The sequence below is a fragment of the Urtica dioica genome, chromosome 5, assembly GCF_054948205.1.
Source record: "Urtica dioica subsp. dioica isolate 48M chromosome 5, U.dioica_male_clone48M_v1_H2, whole genome shotgun sequence".
NCBI classification, from domain to species: Eukaryota; Viridiplantae; Streptophyta; class Magnoliopsida; order Rosales; family Urticaceae; genus Urtica; species Urtica dioica.
This window is the reverse complement of record NC_142760.1, coordinates 23,886,583-23,898,567: the sequence shown is the minus strand read 5'-3', so window position 1 is coordinate 23,898,567 and position 11,985 is coordinate 23,886,583. Positions and strand designations below refer to the sequence as shown.

At 39.4% G+C, this 11,985-nt stretch overlaps 1 protein-coding gene across 1 annotated transcript; it reads left to right on the top strand.

Moving 5' to 3' along the window:
* The first annotated feature begins 5,991 nt into the window (after positions 1 to 5,991).
* LOC149397638 (uncharacterized) lies at positions 5,992 to 11,720 on the top strand. The gene is made up of 2 exons (XM_089614299.1): positions 5,992 to 6,340; positions 11,611 to 11,720. Exons 1-2 carry the CDS (start codon positions 5,992 to 5,994, stop codon positions 11,718 to 11,720), a joined length of 459 nt encoding a protein of 152 aa, XP_089470425.1.
* The last annotated feature ends 265 nt before the right edge of the window (positions 11,721 to 11,985 follow it).

Sequence of the window (11,985 nt, the reverse complement as noted above, 5' to 3'; positions counted from 1 at the left end):
CTTGGATTTATATAAGACTTTGAATTTGGGTGCGACAAAGTCGCACCCAAAGACCTGTGTCAGTACTTTTGGGTGCGACTTTGTCGCACCCAATGATTTTTGTAAAAAGAGGAGGGAAAATTTGACCGCGAAAAAATTTGGACATTTGGGTGCGACTTTGTCGCACCCAATGACACTTTTGGATGCGAAACGTCGCACCCAATGACACCTTTGGGTGCGGATTTCCGCACCCAATGATATTTTAACCAAAAAGAGGGGGAAAGTTGACCGCTAAAATGTTTTCAGTCTATGGGTGAGACTATGTCGCACCTAATAGTTTTGATAGACTTTTGGGTGCGTAAAGTCGCACCTAAAGTTAAAAAAATCAGCGAAAATTTTCATATGCTTCTTTGAGTTTTGGGTGCAAAAAGTCGCACCTGAAAAGCTTATTCGGTGCGAATTTTGGGTGCGAAAAGTCGCACCCGAATGTCTTCCGCACCGGAAAACGGTATTTGTAGTAGTGGGATGTTGGAACCGATCTAGGGTTTAAGAAAATAATTAACGCTTCGGTAAGCGGCGGAATTTTAAAAATTTTCTTTCATAAGTAAAAACAGTTTTTTACTAACCTAGACAAAAGAGCAAGTACACGTAATTAAAAACTAATATGAGCTAAGAAGTTTACTAACCTTTCTTGAAGCTTGAACTTTGAAGAAGCTTTTGGAAAGTTTGCAACGCTCGTCTCCCCTCGCAGCACGTCTCTCTTTCTTTCCTCGGCACCTCAAGCAACCACGAAAGTTTCTATCACTAAATCACTCGAAATAAAGGAATTAGTGAGTGGGCACTTTTAAACACTACGACTTAAGAACGAGTCTTGAAGTCGCAGAGCTAAACACTAGGTCGAGTGAGGACCTAGGTGCCAAAGCAAGAAAAATCGAAAATAAACTAGAGAGAGAGAGAGAAGAGGGGCGGCAACCACAAGTTCTAGAGAGAGAAGCTCTCAATCTCCAACTTATGTGGAATGAATAGAATGAGAGGAATGAGGGTCCCATTTATAGGAGAAGGGTTGGCCTTGGAAAGAAGTAGTTTCCTCTTATTTTCCAAGCCTTTATGAGCAATCTTTATTGCCCATTCCCATCCAAGTCACACGGCCAACATGTGCCTTAATGACACCTTGGATTTGTTTCCTCTTTTATTCCTTGCTCTCTCCTTGCTTATGTGGCCGAATTTCCTTATGGCAAGCATAGGAAATTTGTTTCCTCTTTTTCTTTTGGCAAGTATCTTGATACATTTATGCACAAAATATTCTCTCTTGTCTCTTGGGTGGTGGGCGCCTAAAACAGTTCTAGAAAGGCCTTCTAGAAGCTTTTCCACTTGTTCATGACAACATGAAAAAGGCCCATTAAGAATTTTCATCTTCATCATATGAAATGAAATTAATCCACAAGGCCCAATTAATCAAGTCATGACCGAGTATTACTTGTCATCAAATGACCATGTCAAAAAATTTATTGACATTCATTTCATCATATGTCTCAAAAGACAAAAATACCCTTTTGACAATTTTCGTTCTTGTTTTGACTTAGCTTCCAGTTTAACTATTCCTATCGATGTGATTCGTGATAGTGACCTCATGGACCCAAATGAACAAAGCTTGGGCTAAACACTTGGACTCAAAAGTTCACAAACCTTTTCCAAGTTTAGCTTAATGCCAACTGACTCCACTAAAGAGCTGACACTGAAAATCTCTCGGTTCAAGTGAATTTATTTTCTACTCAAGAATTCACCTAATTATAATGAGTGGATCCACTGAATACTATCTATGCTACCCTTCATGAATGTCATCAGCTAGTCGGGATTTACTAAATTACCATTTTACCCTTCTAGCTGTTATTTCCTCAACTCCTTTGTCGCTTGTGAATAAGTTAGAAACAATGTATTTGACGAGGAGCTAACAAGTCACATTGTTTCATCCAAAACAGTCAGGACTCAATTTGGACACTGGCCAGTTCATTTATTCACACTCCAAGGAACAAAGCATGAGGTGACATACATTGCATTTCAGCAATCTTGTACATGAATTCCATATCTATGAGAACTTCACAAAGTTACTCATGACATTCTCACAACTTAGTACTTCACCAATAGGCCCTGTTCGGAATCACATAGTGAGTCCGAACTCTGACTTTCTCAAATGAGAATACTAAGGTGTGAAATGGCATGTCTCATTTCAGGATTAAGGTAAGCATGATGCAATTCATACGTAGTGACTTCGAGATATAAGAGGTTAAATGGTTTGTTCTTATCTTGTCTCTAGAAGTGCACTGGTCAATTCAGTACCTTCGAAAGATACCTAGAAGAACTATAAAGTCTCCAACTCTCAATGCCTCATAACCAGACATCATAGATTCTTCTAACAATCATACTGAGGTCAATAGTCCTTTGACCCTTAGATTGCGAATATATCGTTTTAAGCAAACTACGAAGAGTTTGTTCATGCAAATCTACATTTGTCTCTTCGTAAGTTGTTAAGTTAGTTTATGGACTAAAAGACTAGGGTTTTATCATAAAGCTTCAAACAAAGAAAGAATGAATGAACGTTTCAACTTTATCATTAAATGAATGGAAATTACAAGCAAGAGTCTTCATGAGACACTTATTACATCAAATGTACAAAATAAAGACTACAACTCTTCTTGTGGGCACCATTGACAACATGGGAACCGATCATAGTCAGTGAACCAGAGCAGAGGACGTGGAGATAGCAGATGGTCAGGGCCACCCAACAAGAAGCCTAGAACTTATGGAAGCAATTAGATGATCGTGTGCCGAAGGTGTGGCAGATCGCACGAGGGAGAATGCTATGCTCGTGCGCTGGTGTGTTTTAGATGCGGGAAAGAGGGACATATGTCCCGAGTCTGTGAAAATCCAGAAGTGAAGACGCTTGCACCCAAGGAGCAACCAAAAGCTAATGCCAGAGTCTTCTCTATCCGTGAAGATGAAGTGCGAGCTGGGTCGTCCACCGCTGTCATAGGTCAGATTTCCGTGGATTCTTTCTCTGCATATGCATTGATAGATTCAAGAGCCACGCATTCATTTATCGCATCTAGAAAGTCTAACTAGTTAGGTGAACACCAGAAGGAATTCTCGTACCCGTTTGTTACGGCTACGCCTTCTGGAGAAAAGTACCGGTCGTTGTGCTGGTGTAAAGAGGTGCCCATCCGAGTTCATGATCGGATAATGGAAGCAGACTTGATAGAATTGGAAATGGTGGACTATGACGTAATCCTCGGAGTGGATTGGTTAAGTACGCACATGCTATCATAGACTGCCGAAAGAAGTCAGTTATGTTCCAAAACCCAGGACTTGGACCGTTGCAGTTCCAAGGTTCCTCTCAGAAATCGAGTTTTCCGATCATATCGACGCTGAAGGCCGTGAAGATGATGCATTAGGGATGCACTGGTTACCTTGCGAGCTTGGTAGACGTCACGATGACGGTCAAGCCGCAGCCGCAGGAGATTCCAGTTACTAGAGATTTCCCTGATATTTTCCCTGAAGATCTTCCAGGTTTACCTCCTGATCGAGCAGTTGAGTTCAATATAGAGCTCATTCCAGGCACATCTCTGATATCGAAAGCTCCATATTGAATGGATCCAGCGCAATTGAAAGAACTCAAGACCCAGCTACAAGAGATCCTTGACAAAGGGTGCATACGACCGAGCCATTCGCCTTGGGGAGCGCCTGTCTTGTTCGTTAAGAAGGCAGGCAGTTCCTTACGGCTCTGTATTGACTACCGTGGGTTGAACCAAGTAACGATCAAGAAAAAGTATCCGTTGCCACGGATTGATGATCTTTTTTATCAACTGTCAGGAGCGACAGTGTTCTCGAAGACTGACTTGCATTCGGGATACCATCAGCTGAAGGTTCGAGATGAAGACATTCCAAAAACTACGTTTCGAACTTGATACGGTCATTACGAGTTCATAGTTATGTCTTTTGGGTTAGCCAACGCGCCAACAGCATTTATGAACCTGATGAACCGAGTGTTTGAGGACTTTCTGGATAAGTTCGTGATCGTGTTCATCGATGACATTCTAATCTACTCGAAGACTAATGAAGAGCATGAGCAGCATCAGGAGCTAGCGCTAAGCAGGCTGAGAGAAAAGCAACTATACGCCAAGTTCTCAAAATGTGAGTTTTGGCTGGAACGGATAGTATTCCTTGGCCATGTTGTTAGTAGCGCTGGTATCATGGTAGATCCTGCTAAAATGGAAGCGGTGAGGCAGTGGAGTCAGCCAAAGATGGTCACTGAAATAAGAAGTTTCTTGGGTCTTGCTGGCTACTATAGAAATGTTGTGGAAGGATTCTCTAAGTTGGCCATGGCTCTTTCTCAACTAACTCGTAAAGGACAGAAGTTCCTCTGGACCGAGACATGAGAGAAGAGCTTCTAGGAACTGAAGAACATGCTGACAACCGCGCCAGTGCTCACTATTTCACAAGGAGTTGATGGATTCGCCATATACTGCGATGCGTCTAAGCAAGGTTTGGGCGCTTTTTTGATGCAACATGGGAAAGTTATTGCTTATGCCTCCCGATAACTGAAGGATTACGAGACCCGATATCCTACACATGATCTAGAGCTTGCATCAGTTGTGTTTGCGCTCAATATATGGGGACATACCTGTACGGAGTCCATTGCGACATCTATACAGACCACAAGATGTTGAAGTATCTCTTCACTCAGAAGGAATTGAATATGCGCCAGGGACGTTGGATGGAACTCTTGAACGACTACGACTTTGAGTTGCACTATCACACTGGTAAGGCCAATAAAGTAGCAGATGCTCTTAGTCGTAAGTCTGTAGCGTCCTTAGCAAGTGTTGTAGAAACGTCTCTCCATCTGAAGGATGAGGTGTAGCAGCTCGAGCTTCAGCTAATCACAAGCAGGTTAGCCACTCTTAGCATACGTTCAGTACTACTTGAGTAGATCAAGGATGGTCAATACGCAGACGAATATCTTCTTGGGAAGATGTTTGAGGCTCAAAACGGTAAAGAGGGTGACTTTAAGTTGGACGAGAACGAGGTTCTAAGGTGCAAGAGAAGAGTTTGTGTGCCGTCCAATGAGGAAATTAAGAAGCAGTTGATGGAAGAAGCTCACGGGACACCATATTCGGTACATCCAGGTGTGACAAAGATGTATCAAGACTTGAAAAAAGTGTATTGGTGGCCAGGAATGAAGAAAGACGTAGCTGAGTTCGTCCAAAAGTGCCTAACTTGTCAACAAGTGAAGACAGAACATCAGAAGCCAGCTGGAATGCTGCAACCACTTGAGATTCCACAATGGAAGTGGGAGCAGATAACGATGGATTTTGTGTCAGGATTTCCAAAAACCACAGCTGGACATGACTCAGTCTGGGTCATTGCCACAGATTGACCAAATCAGCTCATTTCCTGCCAATCAAAACCACTCACACCGTGGATAAGCTCGTTGAACTCTACATAAAGGAGATTGTACGTCTTCATAGGGTTCCTAGCTCAATTATTTCTGACCGTGATGCTCGCTTCACATCCAGGTTCTGGAAGAGATTACAAGAGAACCTGGGAACTCGCCTGAAGTTTAAAACTGCTTTTCACCCCCAAACCGATGGCCAAAGTGAACGAATGATTCAGGTGTTGGAGGACATGCTTCGAGCTTGTGTTTTGGACTTCCAAGGCTCGTGGAGTCGTTATCTTCCGTTAGCTGAATTCTCGTACAACAACAGCTATTAGGCAACGATTGGTATGGCACCGTATGAAGCCTTATATGGACGGAAGTGTCGCTCTCCAATTCATTGGGATGAAGCTGGAGAGAACAAATTCATTGGATCGGAGATGCTCGAGCAAACCAGGGAAGCGGTTAAGAAGATCCAAGCTCGAATGAAGGCGTCCCAAAGTCGTTAGAAAAACTAGGCTAACAGGCGTAGAAGGCCTCTCGAGTTTGAAGCAGGAGAGAAAGTTTTTCTGAAGATCTCACCGATGCGAGGAGTTATGAGGTTTGGGAAGAAAGGAAAGCTCAGTTCAAGGTATTTTGGACCTTTTGAGATCCTTAAATGTGTAAGCAAGACAACTTACCGCTTCGCGTTATCGCCGTCTATGTCCAACCTTCATGATGTATTCCACGTGTCCATGCTACGAAAGTACGTGTCAGACCCTTCGCATATCCTGCAAAAGCAAGAGGTTGAGATCTCTCCTGAGGTCAGATATGAAGAGCCAGCTGTAGCGATTCTTGATCGCAAAGATATAGTCTTAAGGAACAAGACCATTCCTTTAGTCAAAGTTTTGTGGAAGAGGCATGCTGTAGAAGAAGCTACATGGGAGCTCGAGAGTGAGATGCAAAAGAAATACCCTACTCTGTTTTAAGTTTCGAGGACGAAACTCTTTTTAGGGGGTAGAGATTGTAAATGATAACTTTTGCATCTCGCCGTTTGTAAATCTACGTTTAATAAATGAGCTTCCGTGTGTTACAAGTAAGTTCTTGAATGAATTATGGACGTATACGTTTATCGAGTTAATTTAAATATATTCAAGGTTTCTCGGAAATAATTCTCGTCCTTGAGAATTTATTTCTTAAATTAAATTCCGACATATTTATTAAACTTAGATTTATAAACGGCGAGATGCAAAAGTTATCCTTTACACTTAGGTTGGTTCTTCTTCTCGGCCTTGCGAGGTCTCTTCTTAGATCCAGAGGTGGAGTCAGTAGCATGTACCTCTCCTTGAGTCCTCTTTTTCTTAGTGAGTCCCTCAGCGGTGTGAAGCTCCTTCATAAGCTCGGTAACAGTGTACTCTAGCTTGTTCATGGAGTAGTTCAGCTTGAAGGTATCAAAAGACTCGGGGAGAATTTCCAAGATCATGTATATTTTAGTCTCCCCATCAATCTCAGATCCAAGGATCTCCATTTCGTTTAGATAGCTAATGATCAGCATCATATGATCTCTAACGGGAGTTCCAGCCTTCATGCGACAGTTCATAAACTGTCAGACCACTTGTTTCCTTGCTTGACGTCCTTGCCCTCAAAACATCTCATGGAGATTGTAGAGCATATCGGCGGCAGTCTCGATGTCACGATGTTGTTGTTGAAACACATTGTTCATAGATGCCAAAATATAGCACATCGCAATTCATCGGATCGGAGCCATGCGGCCAGGGCGTCTTTTTCTCTTGTGTCGAATCATCATTCATTTGATGACAGGGGGTGGTGAGTACCCATTTGTGCTTATCGACAGTTAAGAGTATCTCGAGGTTACGTTTCCAGTCGACGTAATTTTCGCCGTCGAGTTTATTCGAGGAAAGAATAGTTGAGAGATGGTTGAGAGACATTTTGTCTATAAGAGTTGAAACAAGTTTATTTAGTCTTTGGTTTAGGATTTAAGTTTTTAAGATTTGATAAAATCCAAAGGTGTTATAAACGAAATGATAATTTACTCCTTCAAGAGAAAGCCGCAAAAAATCTACTTTTATAAGTAAATGACACATCATTAATGCTTAGCAAAGATGTCAATACGCCAATTTTGAGTAGCCACCTTGTAAATTTGGTTTGATCACTCACATCCTTTTGCAGAGCCTCAAGGATTGAGCCAAAGTGTGCAACCAACCACTTAGTCAAAAAGGTCAACTTTGAAAAAACAATCCCCCAAGAGGAGGTCTTGTCTTCATCGTCTCACTCTCGGACGTAGCTCATTGAGCAAGCAAAAACGCCATAGAGTACTCTCATTGAAGAGAGGGCCACAAGAGTGACTCTTAGTCTCACATTTAATTGCTTCTTTCATTAGTGTTGGGGATCGTGGGTTACAAACAACAAGTATAACCCTCCCACTTCGTTTTTCGAGTTGGCACATCATCTCTTATAAGTTCGGAAACAAATTTCCTAGTTATAGAGCGATAGAGTGGACTTCTAGAAAGGAATCCTAGATCTTCATGTTCAAGGAAGAGCAGTGTTAGTGCATAAAGGCACAAGGTACATAATCGGACATTTTCCTATTTTCTATTCGGGAAAGTTCATGAGGGAAGTATAAACTTCAACTCAGTCGAACACTTGAAAGTTTGAGATTTACACATATTTTATTTTTTCGGCTCGTCTACGAGGAGACCTCCCACTCAAATTTTCAAAAGCATATAGATTTTGAACATATGTGATATAGATATAGTTTTGAAAACATTTTGAAAACTTATTTGATTTGGATGACAAAATATTTTCAAGTTTAAAAGCTAAAACCGTTTTTCAAAATTCAAACTAGTTTAGTAAAAATTCAATTTCAATTAAACTTTCAAAAATCAAAACATTTTAATATTTAAATTATGTTTATAATCTTATAAAAAAAAATTTCTCATTACAGTTCTATAACTCATGGAGTGGGGTCCTAAATTCGGAATTCAATAATTAAAAAAAAAAATCTGGACATTTGGAACAGCCGCGCACCTTGGAGTAAAATCGCCATAACTGGTGGCTCCGACGTCCTTTTACTGCGGGTTTTCTCGAGCTTGAAGAAAAATTGGAAATAATTAAAGTTCGGAGTTGAGTGAGAAAAAGAATCGAGTGTAACAGAATGTTTTAGAGAGTTGTTAAAGATTTTATGTGTTTTATTAACATGTTAATAACATGGTATAAAAATAAATAACAACAAACATAAAACGACACGAGTAAATAAATGAAACTAGCAAGACAATATAATTAGTCACAAAATTACTCGAAATTTTCTCAAACTTTAAAACACGTTTTTCATTATAAAACTAAAAAACTTTTACAACTGATTTTAATGTATTTTAATAACATTCCAAGGTCATAGAAAATCAACATGATTTTTAATTTAAAGACAAGAGCAATAAAAAAAAAATCTAAGGTAACAATCCTAACTTGTCAAAAAACGAGTAATCTTTCGAAAACGATTTTCAAGCTCATAGTTTTAAACACATGTACATGCATATCTTTGACCATAGCTCTGATACCATTTGCTGGAATTGATCTAGGGTTAAGAAAAGATTTAATGCTTCGAGCAAGCGGCGAAATTTAAAAATTTTCTTTTAAACAAGTAAAACGATTTTACTAACCTAGACAAAGAGCAAGCACATGTTTATATTTAAATTAAAACTATTAAAGAGCATTACTCATTTACTAACCTTTGTGAATGTTGAAACGTTCGTCTCCCCACGCAGCTCGTCTTTCTTCGTTCTTCGGGAAACTTGAGTAACCACGAAAGTTTCTATCACAAGAATCACTCGAGAAAGAAAGGAATTAGTGTGTGGGCACTTTTAAACACGACGACTCAAGAACAAGTCTAAGAGTCGAAGAGCTAAAACAGTAGGACAAATGTGGACCTAGGTGCCAAAATAAAAATGAAAATAACTTAGAGAGAGAGAGGGAGTTGGGCGGCCAAGCTAGAGAGAGAAGCTCTCAATCTCTAAAACTTTGGAATGAATAAAATGAGAGGAATGAGGGCTCTATTTATAGGAGAGGAATTTCCTTCAACAAAGTAGTTTCCTCTTCTATAGAATATCACATATTCATGAGCAAAATATTGCCTTCATTCTCTTCCATTTGGACGTAAAACTATATGGTGCAAGTCCTTGGATTTGTTTCCTCTTTTATCTTGCTCTCTCCTTGCTTGGTTTGCCGTGTGACTCTTTCCTCATAGGGGAAATTTGTTTCCTTTTTTTCTTTAGGCAAGTATCTTCATACATTAATGCACAAAATTGGTCTCTCTTTCTCTTTGTGTTGGACGGCCAAGACGCATTCTAGAAGGTGTTTCTAGATTTTTCTTCATTTGTCCATGACAACATAAGAAATGCCCACTAAGAATTTCCAAGTAAAATTCCATGAAATGAAATTATTCCATGAAATGAAATTAATACTCAAGGCCCAAAACTTGTCATGGCCGAATGTTTATATGTCATCATATGACAATGTCAAAAAAAATTTATTGACATTCATTTCATCCTATGTCCAAAATACACAAAAAAACCTTTTAGACAATTTTCGTAAAACTTGTCTCATTTTTGTTTTGACTTAGCTTCTAGTTTAACTAATCCTACTCGATATGATTTGTGACAGTGACCTCGTGGATCCAAATGAACAAAGCTTGAGCTAACATACTTGGACTCAAAAGTTCATAAACCTTTTCCAAGTTTAGCTTAATATCAACTGACTCCACTAAAGAGTTGACACTGAATATTATCTATGTTTACCCTTCATGAATATCATCAGCTAGTCGGCATTTACAAAATTACCATTTTACCCTTCTAGCTGTTATTTCCTCAGCTCCTTTGTCGCTTGTGAATAAGTTAGACACAATGTATTGACGAGGAGCTAACAAGTCACATTGATTCATCCAAAAGAGTCATGACTCAATTTGGACATTGGCCAGTTCATTTATTCACATTCCATGGAACAAAGCATAAGGTGATATACATTGCATTTCCGCAATCTTGTACATGAATTCCATATCTATGAGATCTTCACAAAGTTACTCATGACATCTTCATAACTTTGTAGTTCACCAATATGTCCTGTTCAGAATCACATAGTGAATCCGAACTCTGACTTTCTCAAATAAGAATACGTAAGCTATGAAATGACATGTCTCATTTCAGGATTTAGGTAAGCATGATGCAATACATACGTAGTGACTTCGAGACATAAGAGGTTAAATTGTTTGTTCTTATTTTGTCTCTAGAAGTGCACTGGTCAATTTGGTACCTTCAGAAGATACCTAGAAGAACTATAGAGTCTCCAACTCTCAATGTCCCATAACCAGACATCATAGATTCTCCTAACAATCGTAATGAGATAAATAGTCATTTGATCCTTAGATTATGAATATGCAGTTTAAGCAAACCATGAATTGTTTGTTCATGCAAATCTACATTTGTCTCTTCATGTGTTGTTAGGTTCGATTAAGGACTATAGACTATAGATTATCATAAAGCTTCAAACAGACAAGGAAGAATGAATGAATGTTTCAACTTTTATTAATATATAAGCAGTTTGAAGCAAGAGTCTTTGTAAGACTATATTACATCAAATATACATAAATAGAGAGTACAACTCTTCTTGTGGGCACCATTGACAACACCTAAAACCATGGACTTGGCCAAACTTTGAAAAGCAAAAATTGATCAACTAAGATTATTGAAGTTAGTTATTTTTTTCAGGAAACGAGACTTGAACGAAACTTAACCAAATTTTCGAGGAACTTAAATCCTTGGACTTTGCCAAATTTTAAGAAACAAAACTTGATCGGCTAAATCCACAAGATTGAAAATGAGACTTGATCGGGACTTAACAAAATTGTTTTTATTGGAACCTAGGGATTTATGTATACGACTCTTCCCCTCCCTTATTTCAATTCTTAATTTTTTGAGGAGTAAAACGCAGAGCGTGTTAGAGGAATAGGCTACATGTTTGATTAAGATTTGACACAACAATATAAATTTGTTTGTATTAATGATAACACAAAGTGTTGAATATGATTACAGATCTACGGCCATGCCATTTTTTAATTCAAGAAATACATGTTTGCCACCAAGCTGCTTTTCAAAATTAAATTTCACAAGTGCCCTATCCCGAAGTGTTCACTGATGACATATGGTCCTTCCTAGTTAGCACCGAGTGCCCTATCTTGTGGGACTATGGTGTGGAGGGAGATTTTTCTGAGGACTTTGTCACCAATTGCGAAATTACGGGGTCGGACCTTTCTGTTAAAGTGTAGAGGAACTCTTTGTTGGTTAGCCAAGTTTCTTAATCGTGCTTTTTCTCAGTTTTCTTGTAACAAGCCGAGATTTGGATTTAGGTTTTGGATATTATCTCTGTTTAGAAATTTTCCCTTCGTATAGTCGAGATCATAACGTGTGTTGGGATTACAGCGTTAGAACCGTATACAAGAGAGAAAGACGTTTCACCAATTGTGGAGTGGATGGTTGTTCAGTATCACCATAACACATATGGCAACATCTCTACCCATTCCCCCTTGTGGT